Here is a 24,406-nt window from a genome sequence, read left to right as displayed (position 1 = left end):
TACTGTCTGCCTCACTGATAAACATCTCCTTGCATTGCTAATTCACTGCTTTAGTTGTACTGAAATGCCAGTTTAACGATTTATTAATGTAAACACCATTATCTACTTATTGTCCACCAACCACAGAGAATCTTTTTTTTTATTAGACAAGGGGATTAAGTACAGTGTGTGTGCATGCTATACAGTATGATGGACTAGCTGATCAGCAGTACTTTTGCCGGATCCTATATAGAGGATCAGTAGCTTATGTGGATTAAAGGCCTTTATACAAATTGAATGGTATACTCTTTTAACATTAAGCTTTCACATTGCAGACTGGTTCACCAAGTTACAACTCATGCATGCCCGTGCAGATACCCCCCCCCTCCACTACCTCCCATACAGCATACACACACAGTACACACAGTACACACAGTATACAGACATGCAAAGTGCTGTCACATGACTGGGCAGGGCCTGTAGGTGTGGTAGGTTAGTCTGCTAAACAGGGATTACAAGGGGAAGGAAGCGTCTTTCTTGCTCAGCCTCTCTCCTCCTACCACTCAGTAATACAGAAGAGAAAGCTGACAGAGAATGGGAGGAATCTGTGCATACAGGTAGGTGTAAAATGCTATGGATGTATATATAAAATCAATTAAATGTTCCTGTGTGTGGCTGCATGGAGAGACGCAGCCTTTTGAAGGCACTAATCCCTCTTACTTGAGAAACAGTGTAAGCTTATTTGGAACTCAGCATTACTGCTTCTACAACATGGCTGAAGACAGACAGGGGCTGAATGCATTGTGTGAGTTACTAAGATACATTGTTTAAAGATAAAGACTTTTTATGGTGTCATTGTAGTATTAATGTAACAATATTACTCCAATAACACCAATACAGTAGATTAATGTAATAGATTAGGCTTAGTTTCTTAGTAAAATAACACTGAAGATTATTTGTCTAATGATCCTGCTGTTTATATAATGTACTTTTGGAAGGAATTATTTTTTTATTTAGCTTACTTTAACACTAATGTTTAGCAGAACTAGCAAAAAATAAGGTTAGGAGCCAACACATGAATGTAAATAATGTGTAATGTTTCAGTATAAACATATAAACAAGCATAATAAGTCAATTAACAGCTTAATAAATAATGGATTAATTCAGTTTTGTGCACTCAATACAGGGCTGATACTATGAACCATATTTAAACATATGTAAATCAACAATTATTACATTTATACTTTATTTAATGCGTACTCGGTCACCTGTTGAAACGCGCGCGCGTCAGTGTGTTGACGAAGAGACACGCGCAGCTGTTTGGTTGGCACGCTCCAGTGAACTCCTGGCTGAGAATACACCGAGGCAGGGCGGTGACTTTAATCAAACTGTTTAAAGGGGCTGTTCCTGTGTGCGGGCGAGGAACCACAAAGGGTCACAGGTGAAGACGGAGGGTGTTTAAATTCCTGGGAAAAGGAGGCGAGTCGTTGGGAGTCGCTCGTCGGTTTTTTACAGGGGAAACACAGCAAAAGTTGCTAAAGTTAACATGTGTGGTTGTAAGTGAGAGCTTTAACGACAATTTGGGTCATTTGTCGTAGTTTTCATGTGGAAGCAGCGCGGTCGTTGGATCTGGACTGTCATGTTTCACGCTTGAGGTAGAGGTTTATTTTTTTCAGGTAACCGTTGACATTTGACACAATATTTATTTGCCTAATGAATTTAATGAAGTAACCTGCAATATAGAAGATACATTTACGGATTTATTTCTACCAAAAACAGCGATGTTGCACTCAGTTTTACTGTTCTATCTCTGAATAAAGATGAGTCTGTTCAGCAGAGCATCAGTGTTGAGTAATAGTTTGATTTACTGTACAGTGAATCAGAGCTGCTTTACTCTTTAGTCAATGCACCGAAAACATAATTTGACTGTAATGTAATCATGTAAGTCATTTTTAAAGAAAGAAAACAGCAATTTCTGCTTAATCATATTCTCAAATTTAAATATTTGCTGGTTATGTTTGTCTTCTTTGGTAGTACACTGAATTTATTTAGTTTTTATACAGTTCAGATGTCAACTTTATCTCAAATTCTGCATTATTTTGCACTATTTTCTGACATTTTATATAATTAGAGTAGCCTTAAAGTGAGTCATAGCTGTTTTAGGTGCAGTGTACCTATGGAGTCCTATTAGTCTATTATTAGGAGTCCTTTTATACTGACCTATTAGAGTCAGGCCTTCAAACCCCATTCTTGAAATGTTTTCGAGTAACCATAAGACATTTCACAGCGAGGCTGGAGGGAAACCCTGTCACCGACTGTACGGTAACCCTGAGTTTAATTACTGAAATATTTCTTGCCTCTCAGGAGGTTTACCTGACACTGGGGACGGCATCAGATCTGGAGAGGCTTTTGAGTTCCACTGAAGGTCCCTTGAGATGGATGAGGAGGTGAATCCGTTGGAGAGAGACCACACTCTGTCTGTGGTGCTGCCGGGGGGGCTGGAGAGGAACGCCACAGTGCATGGAAGGTAGGCTGTGTTACAGGCTGTTTTATCTAAGGAGAGTTTTGATGCCATGGACATGTCTTAGCCCAATGTTTGAGCCATACTAAGGGGGTAAAATCAGGATATCAAGAACTTGCACCTGCATACTATACTTTGAGAACAGCAAGATACATGTTAATTATGGTGATTTGTTTTCTTTTCTGAATAGTAAACCCGTGATGGATTTGCTGGTGACCCTTTGTGCGAGCTACCGCCTGAATCCGTCAGACTACACCGTTGAAGTTCTCTCGCCCAACAAGAACATCATCAGCTTCAAACCGAACTCTCCGATTGGCTCACTAGAAGCGGAGAAGATTGTGCTGAAGCCTAAAGGGATTGAGGAAAAGATCAGGAGGCCGTACATGCCTGAGGTAAAAAAAAACAGAGAAAAAAGTCAAAAAATATTAATTCCATCGTTGCATGAAATAAGTAGAAAAGGTAATTTCTCTTTGCAGGCGTCTGTACGTCTGTTGATCAACTACAATAAGTCCCACAAGGCCGTGGTGCGAGTGAATCCCAGAGTGCCCCTTGAGATGCTGCTGCCGGTGGTTTGTGACAAGTGCGAGTTTAAAGCAGAAACAACCATCTTGATGAGAGACTCTCAGTCCCAAGAGCCACTGGACCTGACCAAGTCCTTAAATGACCTCGAACTGAGGGAAGTGTTTGCAAAAGACACAGCTGACCGTCAACACCAGGCCAAGACACCTGATGCAGGTACGGTGGAGAACACACTGACACACACAATGCAAATAGGCAAATCACAATCAAATGAAGAAAACCTCACACATGCAGCGTAACAAAATTCACAGCTTGAGTGCAGTGCTTGTATATTTGCATGTGTTGAGCTAAAAATATACGACACATTTAGTTTCAAATGCACTTTGGGTATTAAGACAGGATTATTACTTAAAAGAGACCGCTGGGATCACTTTGTGGACCCAAATAGACCTTTTTCATAGCAGCCATTTAGACATGAAATAGCAGGGTAAACAATGATACCAATTAAAGTTACACTCCATTCAGGTCAAACGGAGTCAGGGGGCTATAGTTGTGCATGTTTGGCTCACTAGAAGGTCTCTAGATAAATGCTACACACTGGACCTTTTAACACATATAATTTACTTATCTGTTATGGCCACATTTTAGACTTTAGTTCAATAAATATTGATACATGTGATTGTTTACAATTAAATCAGCGTATATTTGGTGTGGTTACGCCACTATTTCATGTCAAAAAGGTCTATTGGGCACCAAAAAACGTGGCGTTTCCATTTTAAAATTAATTTTGTAGTTTTGGTGCTTTCACAAAACCCTGCGGCCAATGGTTCTTATCTAGAAGAATGCCTTTATCCCATACTCGGTGTGTTGATACTGTGCAGTCTGACCTGATAATGGCATTGTTTTCTGTGTGGAACAGCTGTCACACAAACAGAGGTCATCTCACCACCTCCACCACAAGGTAACACATTCATGCACAGCCTCAGTGTTATCTGCTACGCACTGTATTCTGCTACGTATCATTTACTGATCTACGTCTTTTACATAATATAGACCTGCCAAAGAAGGAGAAGAAACAGAAGGAGAACCTGGGATTTCTCAGCTTATTCAGAAGACGGAAGAAACACCCTGAAATGGTAACGTCAGCTTTTGGGAGACGTAAAGTGAACTCCTGTACTGCTGGCACTACTTGAATGTAGATTTTCTTAAAGCTTCTCTGTACATTTCCCTCTTTTGTAGGAAGGGGCCGTGAGTCCTCCAGATTCTCCCGGTCTCTACAAACAAGTGGGAGGCCGTATGAATGGGCAGGATGTTTCCTCTTCTAACAACCTGGCAGCAGACGTGCCCAAGAAGAGACGAGCCCCCCAGCCGCCCATGGGTGCGTCACAGAGCGTCCCCAACAACCTCAGCACCTGTCATTTAAGAGGACCACAGGTGGGTTGGCGGTAGGGAGGAAGATTAGCCCGGAGTTAATTTTTGGAATAAATAACCCAAACAATGATATACATTAGCATAATAATGTTGTTGTCTTTCTGTAGAGGTCTGCTGAATCTACTTTGAGGAGTACCAAGCGGAGGGCCCCACCCCCACCCTGTGCAAACCAGGAGCTGCAGGAGGACACAGAGGTTAAAGGTAAAATCTTCATTGACGATTGATGACCTTCTGAGCTCTGTGATGGATTACGTTCTAAAAGAAGTGCCGCAGGATTGAGATCTTGGCTTGCCAACGCTTCTTGGAATAAAATAGCTGTTAATTGTTGCTATTTAAAGGTATAAATTAGAGTCAGCGCCGTTACGTAATAGTCAGTGCAGAGCTAATATTACACTGTCCAAATGCAGCCTGATGCCACTGTTAAGCTTTCTGTCTCTTTTGCCATCTAGTGGTGATCGTTGAGGCAGCCTCATTGGAACAGCAGGAAGATATGAAGTATGCTGGTACAATAATCCCAATTGACCTTTTACAGTATTTCAGTGGAAATCAAATGGGTTTAGAGTCGGGTGAATTCTTGTGTCCGCCAAATCCTTACAGCTTCAGTGAGTGCCACGGGAGGTCAAGAGAGATTGAAGTTAAATCAAGATTAAAATGTCAAAGCGAATACCATCAAATAGAAGATTTAGCAGTTAAATCTGGCACAAAACGCAGCTTTTATCAGTCAGAACAATTTAACCCCGTTCAGGGGCAATTAAAGTGACCCAGAGAGCCTTGTTCATAGAACATATTGGCTTCAGTCTGCTCCGAGATAAATCCCTCTATTGTCCAAGCTTTCATTGCCCTGTATCAGCCTGTCTGACACGCTTTCACCACCTGACTCCAGGTTCTCTTGGCGCATGGCTCCTTTTTTTACTGATCTTTCTTTCACAGACTTGAATGAACATTCTGTTATTAGACAAAGGTTAAGAGGGATCGGTAATTATGTGAACACTTCATTGCACACATGGTAGAAGAGGAAAAAAGTGCTGTAAACTTTTTAGTGTTTTTAATTATCTGTATAAATTGCCTTCAGCTAGCGACAGTGTCTTCGGTTCACTCCCTTGTTTTCTTTTAGCCATGACAGTGCAACACTCTGCTGAGCTGGTATCAGACCCCGGCTGGAAAAACAACTCCCAGCCCAGAGTTGATGATCACATTCTTGATCCCGTCCTCCTACACTTACAGTATCGCATTTTAGCCTATTTCTTTCATCATACTGACTCAGCTGGCTTTTGCGTCAGTATTGAGACTTCACCGTAAAGTGTCTTGGAGTTGTGTTTGTTTTGTTTTGGAAACCTTTTACGCTGAAGATCGCTGCCCTAAAGCCAAGCTTTTTCTCCTCCCTGCTTACAGACTCTGTGTTACCTGAAGGGGGTGATTGAGGGCTGCTGCTGCTGCTGTCTCCTTTTCCTCTCCTCCTTCCACCATCCCTATTCCTCTTCTCCGTCCTCCTCCTGCGTTGGCCTCTTCTTCCTCCTTCCCGTCTTAGTGGCTTTTATGGATGCGTGTCACTGTTGCCTGCTGCACTTGAATATTTATTTGTTCGTTTTTATGCTTTTTTTGGGGGGGCTTTTCTTTTGTGAAAAATTCTGTAACTTTCTTTTGTTTTGTCTCAAGTTTTTGTGCTTTTTTGTGTGTTTTTCCTTTTTAATGGATTAGATTTAAACTAATTGTTGTGCCTTTAATTCAAAACAGAAGTCAGATGAACAGCAGTATTTAGTAAATTAATCAACTCTATAAGTGAATGTTGTTTTCTTTCCAAATCAAGTTTTTATGTTAAATGCTAATTTCGTTCTCTACTATATAGTTCTTCTACCTATTGTATATTAATGTTTTTATTATATTTATGTTTATGATTCTTTGATCTTGATTCTTTCTTCTGCTGATTCATTTACACATTGTGCTTTTTCATTCACATTTTACACTTTTGATATGCAGGGTTTTTTCATTATTTCATATTATCAGGATTTCTCCTATTACAATAAAATTGTGAATAATTCATTTCACTTTAACACTTGATTTCATTTAAAAGTGTGTTTTATTTTGACTAAAGGTTATTAAGGTAAAAAGTCACTGGTTATGTAATCTATGTTTGTCTATCTATGTTTATTCTGTCTTTTTTTTAATGACAAACACACATTTTGTGTTTCTGTGCAGAACCTCCATTAGAAATATAGCAATTTCTTTAAAGTGACATTTCTTCGAGTTGGGTTCCTTGTTACTAAGTCTTCCCTGTTTCCCCAGCGACTGTAGACTCCCTGATTACTGTGGAGAAGAGAGAAAGTGAGGAGTCAGACTCTGTAAAATCACTATCATCATCTTCATCAACATATCCATCACATTCATGGTCATCCAAATCCTCCTCACGTCCATCTTTCGCCCATCTCCATGAAGTGGCTGATCCATATCTGCCTTCGTTTCGAGGGAAAGACTTAACAGACGCCCGCTGTGCTCTTGCCAAAGTCATGACTTCCTCCATTTCCAAAGGAACGCTGGTCAGGCGTTTGAGGAATTCTGCCACCTTCCCAAAATTATACAATGGCTCCTCCTTCATGTCCATGACTCAGAGGTTTTCAGAAAATGGGGATTTCTATGCAGAACCTGAACCTGTTTTGACTTCCAACCTACCCACTGAGCCCGAGTGGGAGGATCCCGCACAGAGAAGGGGAATGACCACGTTCAAAGTGGTTCCCTCAAAGAAACAGAAGTCCCATGATTCAGAGCTCACCGTGGATGTTCCAGATCAGATAACAATAGAAGAAAACCCTGAGAGTGAAGCTTCTTCTGAGGTCGGGAAAAACCAAACTGAGCCTGAGGAGGATCCATGTTCTCCTGCCAGATCAGAGACTGAAACACCTTTGCAGAGTCCAGAACCTTCTCAAGAGACTGAAGAGCCAGCTTCTCTTCCACCTCCACTTGATGAAGACAATCAGGATTGTCCAGTCTCGCCTCTCTGTGAGGTTCGGGACACCGTTGCAAAGCAGGAGGAAGAGGATGAGCCTGAAGTCCCATATTTGCAGAGTCCAGAACCTTCTTCTCAGGAGACTCAGGCTTCTGAAGAGCCAGCTTTTCTTCCACCTCCACTTGATGAAGACTATCAGGAATGTCCAGGCTCGCCTCTCTGTCAGGTTGGGGACATTGGTGAAAAACAGGAGGAAGAAGTTGAGCCTGAAGTTGCATATTTGAAGAGTCCAGAACCCTCTTCTCAGGAAATTCAGGCTTCTGAAGAGCCAGCTTCTCTTCCACCTCCACTTGATGTAGACGATCAGGATTGCCCAGGCTCGCCTCTGTCGGAGGTTGGGGGAACTGTTGAAAAGCAGCAGGAGGAAGAGGATGAACCTGAAGTCACATCTGAGGTGGTACAAGCCACACCGTCAGACTGCAGTGATGGAGAACTTGCCAGTGATGGTCAAATCATCATCTCTGAGGATCAGAGTGAATTACTTCAAAGCCCCAGTCGACAGTTTGTCAGTACAGACATCGACCATTGTGGTTCAAACACTGATGAGAGGAAAGTTAAGGAAGAAGAAGACAGTTTCCCTCCTCCTCCTCCACCTGTCTTCTTTAATGAAGAAATAGAAGTCATGGAGGAAGGGAGGGAAGATACTACAGCTTCCTCTCTTCCCTCCTCTCAGCCACTAAGTCTTTCTTCCAATGGGCAGACTAATGCATTCAGTGAGTTAACGTCAGCCACCCCTGCAGCTGCACCCAAACCTCTGGACAAGATAAGTTCAGCCCCATCCAGATTTGCACAGGCAGTAGCGTTGGCCGTGCAGAGATCCCGCCCCCAGAGTCGTGGCAAAAGTTTAGGCCCTCAGGCCCCCAGTGGTCCACAAAGTACACTCCCCTCACCACCCAGGACCATATACCAGTTCGGTGAGTACTTCTGACCAGTTATATTTAATCATATTGCTCTACAGCTCAGAGGTTTGATGTGATACAAATACACAGCAGTCTCCAAAAAAGCCTCCCAAGAGAATGTGATTGTCTGAAAATTAGTTTAATTATGAATTCATTTGTTTAGGAATGGGATATTATATTCATTGCCATGTTTTCATTAGTGTATAATCACCAGAAAATAAGAATTATCATGTTTTTTGTTACCTTAGAATGAGTAATTTTTATCTACAGACATCGCATGTTGCCTTCTGTTGGAGCCTGCCATATTGAAACCACCATGTTTCTACAGTAGCCCAGAACAGACAAATGTTTTTGCATACTTTGTAGTTTTTCCGTTAGTAGGGGAAGATGAAGGGAGGGAGATAATTACTATTATAATTACTAATTAAACTATTCTACTAGATGCCACTAAATCCTACACACTGGACCTTTAAGCATTATACAGCCATTTTAAATGGGTGGAGAAATGCCAAATATCTCATCATCATAATAATAATAATAATAATAATAATAATAATGATAACATAAATATTGAATACTACACAGAAGAAATAACAGTATTTTTAGGCTTTCTTGTCATGGAACCAAACTGACATGGAGACACTGAATGCATGATGACAAGTATATTTCTGGACATTTGATCCATGACAGTCAGACATGAGAGAGTGAGAGTGAAGGGTCTTTTAATTCCTGCCTATAGGAGGAAATATGTGATGTAAATATTTCTCTATTTTTAATCTCTTCTCTGCTGCAGGTGCCTGACCGGCTTCCTCAAACATCTTTGAATGGAAGTCCTTGTTTAGGGAGAGGATTCAGAGCTCACCGGGGACACCAGACTCTGCCTGTGACCTCCGAATAACTTAAACAGCTGAATAATTTCTACGTAGACGAACTGCATCAGTTTTACAGCAAGAAGCAACTGACTTTGTTTCTGGATCCTTTTTTTATTTTTTGTGAAAAGACACAGTTCACAGGTTGAACATAAACATTTTCTGTTGTCAAGTAAGCCAAATGTACAGGATGTGAGTTGTTGAACTGACAACGTCCTGTTTTTTTCTTTACTTCCTTTTTAAATTTTCATTGAAGATGTGCCAAGGCGGAAATGACGCTGATGTTGCTGGCTTTTTTTGTTTGTTTGTTTGTTTGTGTAAAACAAAACCCAATGATTCATTATTAGTATTCACAATAATTCTGTGTTTGTGCTTGAATTTATTTTCTCCCTCAGGTTGTACATTTGTATGCTTTAAGACATGGAGAACGCAGTAAAACTGATGAACTCAGTTTGAGACTGATTTGCTTTTTAGTCACCAGGTGGCAGAAGAGCATCGTTTCTAAAATGAAGATCTGACAAGATATCCATTTGTGAGGTCTTTTTCATCATATGAGTTCTGGTGGATGTATCACACGTGACTTTTGAATTGAATTTAAAAAGAAATAACAGTAAATCTTTTTTATAAGTACTCAGCAGCCATTAATTAACTAATATTCAATTATCCTTAAATGTATTAGTATTTTTTTTGAAGGCTCTTTTTCCAAGAATCCATATTCATTTCAAGGACTTCCCCAAAATAAAAAAAACTCCATGCAATATTTAATAGAGACTAAGAATTTCCTACATTTCCAGCAACAAAATAAAATAAAAAATTCCTTGTTGGAAGCATCGGTTTTATGCCAAGCATCTCAACACCTTCCTGAATAAACTCAGTCCACTTTGCTCACATGCACACACTGTTATGTCTTTAACGGACCCATACCTCAGGGCAATACTGCATAGCTATAGTTGGGTGCCAAAAGAATCCGCACTACTATACGTATTGATCCAGCCCTGGCCTTGGAGGAACAGCAAGAAGCTATGCGAGGTAGAGACCTAGCCAGAACCGCCTGTGGCTAAAGCTCCACGTTTGCCAGGCCTGGACTGAGTGGGCTCGCTTCAAGACTTTCTTTCTCTCCCTAACATTCGTTGCTCCACCTGAGGAGAGGGAGGGAGAGAGAGAGAGAGAGAGAGAGAGAGAGAGAGAGAGAGGAGGACGAGTTGCTGGTGGATGATGGGAGGTGACCGTTGACCCTGTCGTGTTTCTGCGGCGCTCCCCCCAGAGGGGGCGCCCGGCCCTCAAGGGCACAGCCGTGTCACACTGCCGTTGTCATGGAGAATGCCATTACCGCCCCTAAGGGAGAGAGCCACGTCTAACGTTTAAAGAAGAAAAAAAAAAGTCTGTGGAAAAAGAAACACACACACACACACACACACTGGAGAGGAGCTCTTTTTCTGCCCAAAGCAATGATATCCAATGTAAGTGACAACTCTGGCATTCTCCTTTTTTAGCAGTGAAAGGTTGAATTTCAACCTGAGCAGCAATGTTCATGATTATGCAGACAAAAGAAAGCTGGATTCATAATGCAGTATAACATGAAATGCTACTCTGTCATGTACATTTATGATCCAGCATGTGACATAAGATGCTATCAGCACAGATGAACCTTTTGAACAAAAACCAGACGTGCGCAAACAAAGAGATTTTTGTTGATTATTGTCTCAGGAGACGAGGTGGAGAGAGACGTGAACAAACGGGGTATTCGAAATCCTGGAGGACACTTCAGTCCCACGAGCACATCCTGGTTCAGACAAATTAATGAGGAGGCCGTGGTGTGAATGCAAGATCACTCAGTGGATCACTCCTGTTAAAGCAGACACACCTGAAAAAAACATGGGTTGTTTGGCCCGCAACTACCTGTATTCTTTTCCAGCTTACATCGTGGGTCACATAATTATGTAGAACAACAGGACTTTTGAGAGTCAGACAAAGAAACTTTATTTTTTTTGAGGATCAAATTTACTCTTTAAATATATATATATGTGTATGTGTGTGTGCACAGGCAGGAAGACAATATAAGTAATTTATGAACATGAGTGTTTTGTGTAACCACAGCTCATTTTACCAACCACATTCCTGCCATGTCAACATCATCTATATAAACATATAAAGAGATTACAAAGGAAATAGAAATTACGTAATAAACATCAATAATAAATGATAATTCTTGAAGACAGTACAAATATTGTTCTATATTTAAAATCAACTGCAAAGTAAACATCCTATGTATGATATACTATGTTGTCCCATATACATATACAAAGTATAGAGAGAGACTGTGGGAGGTTTCCATCACAGTTTTTTCCCCCAGCTAATGAGATACCTTGTTATTGGGTTGATAATCCCAAGGAAGGATCATTAATCAATTGCATTTAATTGGGACAACTAAGTATTTCTGTATTAAGTAAATTGCATAGAGTGGAAGATACCTGTCTACAAAACCAACACTGCCAGTGTGTATGTATAAAGTACCAATGTGGTTGTAGAGTTAAATGAGTTTCAGCTTGTTCCAAACAGTTTGCCAGTGCAGGTCAATAGATCACTACTCCAGATCTAGTGGCTAGTAAAAGGTAGTCAGGTAGACAATAAAGAAACCAGGATTAGTTCAAGACAAAGAGAGACTTTGACTGCGGCTGAGATCAAATTAATAATCAGACTTCAGATAGGAAAATAAATTCATCCATGGTGCAGTTGTCTACTTCTTGACTATCTTAAGTAGGACTAATCTGACATGGATTCTGGCAGCCGTGTTAAACCTCTCAGCTCTGTTCATTCCAGCACAAAATGTTTAACCTTCTGAAAGATTTATTTAGGACATTTTACTGGAAAATTTTAGCAAAAAAAAAAAAAAAAAAAAAATGAAAATGACGGATGATGTCCTCACTGTTGTATATGTACAACTGCGTTTTCTTTGCCTTCTCATGGTTTTCTCAACGATATAATTAGAAAACCACAACTTATGAGTTGCGTTTTACTCTGTTTTGTCATTTGGTGCCACTGGTCTGCAGCTGTTACCATGGAAACGTGACCCTTAGTTAGCCTGGGGTTAGGATAGCTAACTTTTTAGGCTTTTCTTGTTACATCAAGCAGCCTGTGGAGAAGTTAGGATTAGATCACGGTGCCCCGCAAGTTCACAAAGCCCAAAAAACATTTCTGGACGAGCTGTGCGGCACACACAAATCAATTGAATTAGATAAGACATGGACACCTATAGTGCTCCATTGATAATGATTCAAATCCTACACACAAAGCACAGAATAAGCATAACAATTTAACTTGGCCCACGTACTGTAGCCTACTACAAGTACACACACACACGCAAAAAAACACCAGCTCAGATCAATAACACAATAGCTGGCCCACACAAATAGCGGTAATGTGCATTTATCATTTATTTATTCCTTCATCTCTTCATTCATCTCTATTTAGTTATCCATCAGATGCATCTGCCTTGTGGTTTGAAGATGCCCATGAGCTGGTAGAAGTTGGAATCTGATTATAAAACAGTGAGTAGGCCTGAGGCGTGCTTCACTGGATCCACTGTGTCTGCATGTGTGTTAGGGGCAACACATGTGCATTGTAGACTACTAATATATGTGTGTTTACATGGCACCTCCATGCTTGGGTAGAAATAATCAATAGATGAATCACCCAAAGCAGTGTAGATCTCCCCAGGCAGTGTGGTGCAGCTTAATGCTATTCTTTCCATTCACCTTGGGAATGGCATCCATCAGGCCTCCCCCCAAAGTGAGGCACGGTTGCCTAAAACATCACCAGTGCTTGAGGGGCTGCTTGGAAAGGGATGCAGGGAGAGCACAGTTGACCTCTCACCTCCTCCATGTTTGCGCTCGCTTCCCTCCTCTTTGGCGGAGCGGCAAATCACAGAGTTCCTGCCTCATTGGCATTGTCAGGCGCTTACAGTAGTGTTTATCTGCATTGTGCTGGTGGTTAACTGGTTCAAATGTTATGGAAATGATATTTACCTCTTCTTTGATCCTGTAAACTCCAAACAGGCAGGGCTTTTTTTTCTCCCTCTCTCTCTCCCCCGGTTGAGGGAAGAAGGACGTTAAAGATGTGCTATAAATACAAACAACAGGAAAAAATAGATGTCCAAAACTGAGCCGCATGGTGTTAAAATCAATCAAGTTTCTAGACTCTGTGCTGCAACCGAAGCCCTTTAAATCAACGATCCGCTGCTGCTTGTACGTTAAAGGACACAGTGAAACATTTTTGACAACACACCACAAAGTCAAGCCGGTTTGATTCATGATGCTCGGCAGCGCCTTATAAAATAAGCAACTAGGAACAAAAGTAGGAGCAGCGTTTGAACATACAGTAGCCGGCCCCTGTTGCTCTGTGATAGAAAGTGGATGAGGCCTATCTCTCTGTCATTTTTCTTCATTCAGTCCTTATCACTGAATCCTGAGGGGGGGGGGATGCACCTCTTCTCGGTGATGAATGGTCGGCGTCTCAGGTTCAATGCAGTGACAAACTGACACAATCACTGCAGTTAATTTGTCACCGGCGGCTGTTCCTCTGATCAGAACAGACACCCCCTGCCCCTCTGATTCTATACAATCGAACAAATGAGCACTTTAATGCAAAAACAATGAATTTTTCTTCTTCTGATCCACCAACACCTAGAGTATATCTTTGACTTTTGACGCTGCTGCCAAAGTCTAACCCAACACACAAGTGATCGCACCATTGGCTCTAATCTCACAGAGAGCTTGTAATGAAGCTTTGAATGACAATGCAATGCTGATTTATAACCAAGAGGGGGCACAGTAATCCCTGCTTCAGATCAGTGACATTACCATGGGCCTGAGAAATACATTGACTTTGATGCTGGTATTGAGATATAAGCCTGGGACAGTCAACAATTGCTGTTAAAGTTGTTTCAGATTAGGCTTTAACGTTCTTTTTTTTTCTATAATTAAATATTCTTATGATTAATTTTGTACACTGAGCTTTCTAGGATGTGACTTAGAGCTATGTAGGACTGCACTGTGTATAACATGTCAAACTCAGGCTTCGAACTGCTTCTACCTACTTGTTTCAACTTTTATTTACAGCCGTAACACTCTGCTATGCAGCAGTTGTAATTTAACTATTAATCAGGCACCAATAAAATACTTACTGGTTCCTACTGGTACTTAAATTTCGGAAACTAGGCTACGGGGAACAAGGGAGTAACAACTGGGCATTTTACACTAATCTGCAGAATTTATAAAGTAATTATGGTTTCATGTATTTCACAGTTACAATATACTACAAAACCTGCAGCGAGGTAATGAACTGAGCTTTGGGAGAATCCCTTAAACTCAGATGGAGGAGTTGTTGAAGAACGTATAAAATATATTGGTTTAGTTCCCAATTTCACAACAACAATGCAATTTAGTTTCGGGGTGGGAAGCTCAATGAAAAGAGGTAAAACTCTTGGGATAATGAGGGGCTTGTCAATCAGCAATATACTTACAGGGGACTTAAAAACTAGCCCAGCCTACCAGCTTATGTTGGACTGACTACAGTGTAGCTCCTGTTCCTGACAGTAATGAATCAAGTACAATAATAACATTGCACTTATCGGGTAAGGTAACCTCAACAGAAAATCTGGTGTCCGTCTGGCAAAAACTGCCGTGGAGATATAGTTATAGAGGAGAGCCCTGACCAGCTTTTATGTCCGGTCACAATATAGCTACAATAAACAATAAAGAACACAAAATACCTTGTAGTTTCACTTGTTAAACTTTATTGCGGCGTGTTGAAGAAGGTACAATATAAAAGGCGCGTTGGTCCAGCGCTGCAGCAGCTCATAATGGTATGCTGGAGTAGAAAACAAACTCACCTTTCTGAGGGTGCACAGCTATGAATAGCTTCTATTGTTGTCTGAAGAGGGAAAAACCTATAGAGTAATGTAAGAATATAACATATTTGTGTAGGTGGAACAAACAAATCTTAAATGTTTAATGATAGTCATTTTAGTTATTTTAATTTATCTAATTACACAGTAAGAATAAAGTATACAGGCTGTAATATAAAGTTTCCCAGCATTTACAAAAATAGTATAATTTATATTCTTCTATGCACTAAAATGTGAGTAGGAATTGGTAAGTATTGTATTAGTAGCTGATTTATACAATACAATTACACTGTAAGTCACAGGCTGTATTATAAAGTGCTGCCTTTTACAGTCTTATTTGCAGGCCTCTTGATGGAGCCGCAGCACTCGGCAGAAATCCTAAAAAACACTAGAGTTTTTTTTTATTCTCCTCTTTCTTTTTTGTCTGTCATCATTAATAATTCATCTCTTTTCTTGGATGCTAAAACAACAACAAACAGAACAACAGCTCGGATAATGTATTCAGTCAAAAGCTCATTGTCTGGGGGAGGAGGAGAGGGGACAGCGAAAATGTGCACTGGAGTGAGACAAGAGAGCACCCCGACAGGGAGAGGCTCAATGTCACTCCGCAGCATGGCGGGAAGGAAGAAAAACAAACGCCAGAGGGGAAAAAAAGAAAAAAAGAGAGAGGAAGATACAGTTTGTAAGTCATAAAAGCCCAATTAGAGGCATTAGGGTCCTCAAATGGAGGATTACAATGAATAATTTGTGACTGCAATTTTTTCAGGCTGATTGTGCCATTAATGTGGGTGACAAAAAGGGATATATTTTTGAGAAGGGCTTGTAGAAAAAGCTTTCAATGCAGAAAAAAACAACCAATAATTCAAGGTTACATGAATACGCTGCCAAATCTACACCCCGGCCGTCCATTGACTCAGCTGCCTTACTTTAAATCTCTTCACTCCCCCGTCACCCCTTCATTTGGAGTAGCTCGACCTTGAATGTCTCTGGTGTGAACCAGTGCCCCAGCTTTCACATTACGCCAGAATGGATCCTGACTCATTCAATTTAAACCCATCAAGAAAGCACAATACAAGGCAAATTAGCTGCCATTATTTAGACACTTTCATGCCCCCAATTTGAGGTTATATGACAATTAGTTACATTTGTCTCGGCTGTCTTCATGGTTATCCTGCTCTCTGCAACATACATAGGCCCCCTTCAACAGGATTTCCATATTCATGTATTTAGTTCTTATAGAGGAATTAGCTTATTTAACACTAATTATGGCACATATAAGCCACGGTGTTCCATTTTTCAAGGTTTTTATTTTATTTTATTGAAAAATAACACACTGGACAATTGAGTCATTACTTTCATGGCTCTGGAAAACAAATACTTATATTCTTACTGCCGCAGCTTTTATTCTGGTAGGATTTCCAAGGATTCAAACATGGACCTTACTTTCAGGCCACTGTAGTGCTGGTAAAAGTAGAGGTGTTTGACAACCTTTTTCTATGAGAATGTCCGGATAAAGCGAATCTGGAAGAATACAGCAAAACTCTGTGAACTTATCCAGAACACTAAGTTGTTACAATAATTGCTCATTGACTTTGAGCTTGTGCAGGCTGTGTTCTTCTGAAAAAATATGGTCATAGTTCCTGTAGGAATGTTGAAAAATGTTGGAGGGACTCCAAAAAACTGGAACTTTTTACTTTGTTACGCAGCCATACAAATAATTATTTAAAAGTCAGAAATTTGAATTATCTACAAATTATGTGCTGCTGCTTTGGGAGGGTGGATTTGTTAATTTACTTGTTCTATACTTTAAAGCTCAAATAAAAAGTCTTTTGAATCTCTCTTTTTCACTCCTTTAACAATGTTGAATCCATGATAGACACACAAAAAAAGCATCAAAATCAATGCAGCAGATGATTTTTTTTCTTCCTTGTCAAAATCTGGCGTCTACCCATAATGCAACTCCACCACTGACAGTTTGGTCAGAGATTCAGGTGTGTGGCTGCTAATGTAGCCTCTAGCTTTAAGCAGAGATGAAGGGTGCGCTACAGAGGTCTGGTAAGCTTGCTTCTTTTCTAACTCCACACCCCCAGATGTTTTCTCAGAGTTGCAGTCTTCAGACCCAGCCGGCGCTGACTCGAGTGACATCACTTGAGGCAATTGATCAGACTTCACCCACCTCCCTCTGGAGGCACAAGAGGCTTTACTGTATACAACTTTTCTCACATATGCAGCAGTGCTCCAGAGGTCCCCTTTAACCTACGGCCCGGTGGGGCTACAAATATTGGGACCGTGTATCCGACCCCAGGTATGTGCGTTTTTTCACGTCTGATCAGATCCCAAATATTGCAGTCGGAGGGTTTGGTGGTACCGGCTGCCTAAAAAAATCAGTGTTTTGAGAATATCTCCAAAATAGTCAGAGATGGAATCAACAACTCAATCGATTGTAATGCAATTGATTGAGCACCTTGAACTGCATCAGGCCACGGCTAAACAAACTAAATGTACTGCCTCCATAGCCTCTCTCCTGACTGCCCACTGCTGTTTGTCTGATGGCTGTATTTAAGGTTTTACAATTACAAGCTCTGTAAAGGCAAATTTTCCACAATTTGTCACCTTTTGGCTATCTAATAAATTCATCCTTTTTCTTCTGAAAAGTATCTTTATAATTGTTTTTTCTTTTTACCAATGTTTAATATGACCTTGCTGATTTCCTACTCAGGATTAGTTCTCAGGTTCAACCACAAACTGTTCTCAAGTTGTCTAGTGGGAATGAATAACAGTATGTGGTTTATTTCTTTATATACACAGTATATCTAGTCTGTCAGTAATATACTGTGTCCTTTGTTAAAATGAGAGGGATAGAAAAAGTAAAGGAGACTCAGGAAAGAAAGACCTGGCAGGAATCCATTCTAGGCCAGCGGGAGCACAGAAGCGGTTTACTTCCAGAGGGAAAAGATAAAAGACTATCTTTGAATGCAGTTAATGACTTTTCTCACCTGAGGTCTGTGTTGATAACAGTTTCCTGAGTTTACCTCTTACCAGGCCCGAGCAGTGACTCAACCCAACCTCAGCTTGGTTTTCCCACAAAAACTGAACCTCATCTTTCAAAAGCATATAGTTTACAGCATTCCCTCTTTCTTATCTGGCGCATTGTTACGCCGCAGTACACAAACTTCACATCCATCACTGCTACGAGTTTGAGGTTGAAGGTCCAGAGCCTGAGAATGATGCACTGAAAATCACCGCTGCTTTCAAATCTCATTTTGAAGAGTTTGTTGAAGAGAAACCGCCAGGGCAGCGCTATTAACAGGTGTTCACGCCGCCCTCCATAGCTTTGGCTCTTTATAGAGCCTAAAGGTAGCTTTAACCTCAGCGCCATCAAACTTAGGGTAAACAAACATGAACCCTAAACACAGCAGGAATGTACTATTCAGAATCTGTTATTGCGTGCGGGAAATTGTGATCGTGCAAAAGATATATGGACTTTAATGCAAATTGTCCATTTTATTTGTGGATGCTTTTAGATTTCTTTGCAAACACACCAGCTTTTCCTGCTACAATATGCTATGAAATGAAGGCAAACATCTAAAAAACCTTATGACCATACAGATGTTTTTATGTAAAAAAGCAGTAAACAGAAGGTCTTTTTTGACAAAGTGGCCCCACAAGTCTGCCAGAATTAATTTAGTACAAGTGAAATCTGTATTCATGTGTCTGACTCCTGCCAGTTACATTTTTTTATTTTATTTGGAGAAAGTTTGCTGAGCCCAAATGTTCCTTTTCAATCACACATAACTGAGAGAAAATAATTCACGCCGCTGCTGCTTATCTCATCTGAATTCAAGTGGTTCCAGTTAATTGCGACAAATTTGGCATCTGTACAGCACTGTGGCGTGCTTTGAGTGTCACCCCATTGTCAGAAATGAAAAGCATTTTGAGCATGTTTAGCTTCAGCCGTAAAGATAACCTCATCATATAAAATAAAAAAAATAAAAAAAGCAGAATTCACAAGAAAGCAGCCACTGAAGGAAAATCTTTATCATGTGCTCTTCATTTGTCAGTGTCAGTGAAAAGAGATGTTTTCCCAGCCAATTGAGTGATATATGTTAGAACCATTGATTTGAGCATCTACAAAAATAGCACCTGAATGTGTGTGCGTGCGAGTGTAAGGAGCCTTACAAAGCAGCAGCCCGGTCTTTGCTTCATCCTCACAATCAATTTTCAAGGCAATAACCAAAGTTCCACATCCAAGAAAGTGCTCACTTTTAATTGTATGTTTTTAAGGTATTGTAAAGGGGGAAAAAGGCTGCATACCTTGCTCTATCTGTCCCAAATGTAATATGAATTCATAGTATGATACCTAGAGTTTTATTAATTCAGGGCCAGAGAGACAGCTGAATAATGAAATTTAATGAAAATTTTAGATGGACTAAAAGTCAGAGTGCTTCTGTCATTAATTTTAAAAGCACACATACCGTTAGTCTTCACACAGTAATGATAAATTCCTCCATTGGGCTTCATGCTATATAGTAACTGTGCCCAGTACTATGTAGAAAAGACTTCAGATTTTTCTGAATCCAGGGGAATTCAAGGTCTTGTTATATTAAATGGAATTCTGGAAAATGTGCACAATTGAAAAAGAGTTTACTTTAAAGTAACATTAGGGACTGTGAGACAATTTGTGTTTGGGAGGGCTGATTGTAATGGTTTGCTTTTTAAAAAAAAAAAAAAAAAAAGAAAGCCCCTCTTTTTGCTTTATTTAACATTTTCAATGGACCATTCCTTTGACTTAAAAAACCTTTTAAAAAAGCTTTAAAATGCTACTTACACCTTTACACACAAATAATAAATCCAACAATATAATTAATAATAATAACACTTACAGGAGGCTTTGTACTGCTTTAACTATTCAGTGGTTGGTAATACCTTTGTCTTTTCACTTAAGCAGGAATTTTACTTCAGTAGGATCTATGGCAGAAATCTCAGAAAAAAACAAACAAACGCAAAACCACAAACAGGAGCCTCCAACGGCTTCGCAGCTAACCGACTGAATTTACAATGAATTACGTAACTCCGAATGAGCATATAAAGGTGAAAACAAAAGGTAACCTAAGTCAGACACTTCTCAATAAATCATAACATACAATAGCAACAGCCACAAACAACCATATGAATTGTTCATTACTGCTGCCACTACTGAGCAGCAGCACTGTTTCTCCTGACACTGTGGGTATTTCAGGTTTTGGCATCATAAAGCAACAACTTTTCAAAGCAATTTCTTCAAAGGGAACATTTTATGATCTTCCTGTGACCCTTCTTTTTTTATTCCAACCAAAATTCAAAAAGCCTCTGGTATAGACGTAGGTTTATCGTGCTGTAGCTAGATAAATTAGTACTAATGTGGTGCTTCATGCCATTATCTAAGCATTAAAACTTAAGTTCATGTCAGAACAATGCATGTGAACAAACCAGTTAAGTTTTTTAGACGCATACAAGGTAATTTTAAGAGTCCTTTTTGCTATATAGGGCCAATTTTCAAAAAAGAAATCAAAAGTTTCCTTGTTACATTACATCTCTAAGCACCATCCTCTAGCTGTCTTTATTTGCTGTCCGTCCCTCTTTGTTTCTGTGTTACCTAAAACATATTGAGCCAGTACAATAGGTCCACTGCCGACCAAAAAGGATGCTGGCAGGAGAGTAAATCCACTCAGATCCCTGTGGTTTACTCATCCTTCCTCATGTCCCGTGGATCTTGCCACTATACCTTTGGCCCAGCGTGGGCTGCACTCAGCCAAGCATGGTGCTATTGGACCAGCCACGGTAGAACTATGTACTTTGACCCCAGAGGAGATTGGATCCTTGGTCATGGAGGAACTTAGTGGCGGCTGCCTCCGTGGCACCGCAGTACGGCTCCTGACGGTGGGATAATGTGTTAGTTGTGGAGTGATAAGACTCCAGGCTGCAATAAATCAGGAGTCAATACAGAAAAGAGAAAAGATGATCTTTTTTTTTTTTTTTACTTGTTTTTACTCTGTTAAAGTTTGAGTCCAGAACTGCCAACATTTACAGTAAAGGATAAGTTTGCTGTTATATATTATCAACAAATCCTATGTAGCTCCAAAAAACACATCAATGAGCCACATTGTTGCACTGGATGAAATATATCTACATTATAATGAATGTTGGCTGAAAACAGCTCCCAAAATGCACTATTTATTCCAGTTTGTGTGACATTTTTAAATATTTAGGGACTGTAGGTAAATTGTTTGACGTGGAGATGGTGGCTGAACATTATAGTACACTTTTTGTTTGTAAAGAAAGACCCTTCCTGTCTTTGCCCCCTTAATAATATAACAGTGCTGAATTGGAACAATTCATTTAAAGTGCCTGAAAACATTTTTTTTTTTACATAGTTGTGGTTAGTTTACAGGAGAAGGTTTTCTGTCTTTGTTTGTTTGTGTCTGTGCACTTCTCAATGATTTCAAATGGGCTCAGTTGGAAAAGAGGTGATCTCATATTTCTGTGCAGCAATCAGGATTTAGCAACATTTCAATCAAAAAAAGTGGTGACAGTTATGGGATTATGCTACCAGGCTGCTGTCAATCATATCTGATCAACCAAATCCACACAGTCCTAATGATACACACTGGCTGAGTCTTTTTTGTGTTCAATTCTTAACAAATAATCCCTTTGGAAGGTTTGTTCTAAAGTGCAACTTTCCTTGTCATTTGGTCCTGAATATTTAATGTAATAGAGAAATACTTATGACTGGAAGTTTTCAAGGGCTTTAATGTGATAAATTAAGATGCACAAATAATTTAAAATGGTCTATTGAATCATATTTTTTATAGTAAACTGCATAGAAATGTTGGCAAACACAGTTTACCAAATACTCCAACCACTTTTTTAACATGGGAACTGAACAGCTGGCTAAATGAATAGGCAGCAGATCTATGATCTTTAGAGACCCTCAAAAATGTAAATTAAAAATACAGACCTTCCTCTTTTGACCCTCTCGCCCTCCCTAATAATTTTCGTACAGTCCCTTACGTCTACACTTACAGCTTATGGGTTTGGGACTGAGAGCCTTAGAGAGGCAGTGAAGTCAAAAACTATTGGGAGACGACTTACATTTTGTTCTTTATCTTTTGTTTTTCATTGGATCTGTTGACATATAAATTCAACAAAACAACAAATACATAGGACATTGTGCTGATGTGACTTTGTCAGCATCTTAACTTTTTTTTTATTAACTGCGACCAACATTTTACATACGGCTGCTCATTCCCATAGTCAGTCAAGCAACATTGTTAGTATGCAACATTGAGTATTGATGGCATATCTGCCAAATGTAACCCTTATGATGTTTGAAATACACTCCAGGCCCTAACTCTGTTTAAAAAAGAAAAAAAATTAGCCCATCAACTTGGTGTACATTTGGCAGCAAAAAGGTATCCCTATATTTTTGGAGCAGGTATACTGCCGACTCTTTTGAAGGTGTTTGTCTATGGAGTGTCAAAGCTGTCAAATGATGTTGTCACATAAACATGTCACTGCGAGATCCAATATCTAGCCCCCGTCCACTCGCTGACAGAACGACGCTTCCTCTGTTAAATCCTTTCCTTGCCTGCACAGTGTGACTCTTCATAAACAAACAAACAGAGACAAAAGACAGCCGAATTCTTACATGTCGAAATTCAACTCTTTGAAAGCCAAAAAAGAAGGAATCGCTTCCAGTGAACGGGTGTAACATCCAGCAACTGTCTTCCACTTAACTACCCATAGCTTTTGAATTGCATTAGAATACATGAGGACTCCTAGACAGCGAGGTGCTCTCCCCTGGTTCCTAATGTATGACTATTTCATATGGACAGGAGAGGGGGGCGAGGGGGGAGCTGTCTGTGGGGGTGATTGACACAGGCCCACATTAGGAGCAGCTTTTGGAAATAGGTCCGTGGAGACTTGGCGGATTGGGGCTGCTGAAGGAACGGTGTCTCCGCGAGGAGCCGTGCCTTCTTAACCCCACTCATTGGTATGCCGATGTGCGGGTAGCGAGCCGTGCTCCAAACGGCACAGCCTTCCAGACTGCTTCCCCCCCTACACACCGCTACGCAGACACAATCCCACCGAGGACCCATGACGATATGCAGCGTGGAATACTGAATCAAAATAGACTCCAATTAATAATCACATAGTTAGTTCATTTTTAGGCTCCATGTGTGCACACTGTGGCCTGCAGGAGCTCATCCTTCCAGAAGTTTCAGCAGGGAAAAGTTTGCTTTAAATTTTCTCGACGTGCTGCAGCAACACACACACACACACACACACACACACACACACACACACACACACACACACATAGACAAAGCATCAAACATGTCAAGTCTCAACTTGGTGCAAATAAGAAAGCACAGGCCCTTGAGTCTGTCCCTCCCGTCCCTCCCACATGTGACAAAACACAGGCAAAATAAAATGTTTAAATTTGGTTTTAGATCTCACTTCTGGTCTCTAGAATGAGAGGAATAACATGTCAGCATTGAGACATACTCTGCTGTCAGGTAAGAAGACAGAATATCACTTTACCCTATTGTGACTTTGAACTATATGACGGTAAGCAGACAGATTGTTTTTGTCACAGAACTAAGTGACCTTGAACCCAAGCGTTCTCTTTTCAAACTCTTCCTCCGTACATCTAAAAATATTCCCATCAGAAGGAAACTGATAGAATTTACAAGACCTAATGTCATTGCAAAGAAATATTACCACAAACATACAGTACATATTTTTGTCTTTATCATTCGAAGGGAGTTATCATTTAGCAAGCTTTGAGGTCCAAGGTGAGACAGGAATATTTGAGTATGCCTAATGAAAGGCAATATAAAAGGTGCCTCTTGTGCTGTTTGAAATCAGCTTGTTTTGTTTTTTGGCTATGTTACATGTGCTGGCACTAATTATACAAGCTAGGTAGTCCTCGCACATTCAAAAAAGAAAACTCGACCATTTTTGACATGTTCATTTAAAGTTACTAATCAGATGTAAATATGCAAAGCAGGTCCCGATGGGATTTCTTTGATATGCAAATTGAAAGTGCAAACAAAGGTGGGGGAGATGAAGGAAAAAAAAGGGAAAAAAAAGAGGAAAAAAAAAATCTCCGAGATGGTATTGTCATGACATTCAGTTGGAAAAGAAAAATGTGTGATACCACCTTTAATGGCATTTTGTCAGACCAAGGCCAGAGCTGCTAGCGCGGCTGCAAGCATGTGGGCATGATAGTAAACATAC

The 24,406-nt window shown here is 40.2% G+C and overlaps 1 protein-coding gene across 2 annotated transcripts; it reads left to right on the top strand.

Annotated features, from left to right (window-relative positions):
* The first annotated feature begins 497 nt into the window (after nucleotides 1-497).
* Nucleotides 498-10,058, top strand: LOC127378799 (cordon-bleu protein-like 1). Of its 2 annotated transcripts, none has more exons than XM_051428063.1 (10): nucleotides 498-596; nucleotides 2,344-2,506; nucleotides 2,691-2,892; nucleotides 2,977-3,235; nucleotides 3,939-3,980; nucleotides 4,073-4,155; nucleotides 4,259-4,453; nucleotides 4,558-4,651; nucleotides 6,734-8,365; nucleotides 9,144-10,058. In XM_051428063.1, exons 2-10 carry the CDS (start codon nucleotides 2,415-2,417, stop codon nucleotides 9,149-9,151), a joined length of 2,607 nt encoding a protein of 868 aa, XP_051284023.1. In that variant the 5' UTR covers nucleotides 498-596; nucleotides 2,344-2,414; the 3' UTR covers nucleotides 9,152-10,058. The 2 variants fall into 2 exon arrangements, with proteins under 2 accessions (XP_051284023.1, XP_051284022.1); XM_051428062.1 differs by lacking the exon at nucleotides 498-596 and adding an exon at nucleotides 1,397-1,634.
* The last annotated feature ends 14,348 nt before the right edge of the window (nucleotides 10,059-24,406 follow it).

This window comes from Dicentrarchus labrax, unplaced genomic scaffold (genome assembly GCF_905237075.1).
Source record: "Dicentrarchus labrax unplaced genomic scaffold, dlabrax2021, whole genome shotgun sequence".
Classification (NCBI taxonomy): domain Eukaryota; kingdom Metazoa; phylum Chordata; class Actinopteri; family Moronidae; genus Dicentrarchus; species Dicentrarchus labrax.
The sequence above is the reverse complement of the archived record's forward strand: the minus strand, read 5'-3'. Positions and strand labels throughout refer to the sequence as shown.

Coding starts and splice junctions, on each gene's coding strand:
- LOC127378799 (XM_051428063.1), top strand. CDS start 2,415: ATGGATGAGGAGGTGAATCCGTTGGAGAGAGACCACACTCTGTCTGTG. Junction 3,236..3,938: donor GGCCAAGACACCTGATGCAG/GTACGGTGGAGA, acceptor TGTGTGGAACAG/CTGTCACACAAACAGAGGTC. Junction 3,981..4,072: donor CTCACCACCTCCACCACAAG/GTAACACATTCA, acceptor TACATAATATAG/ACCTGCCAAAGAAGGAGAAG.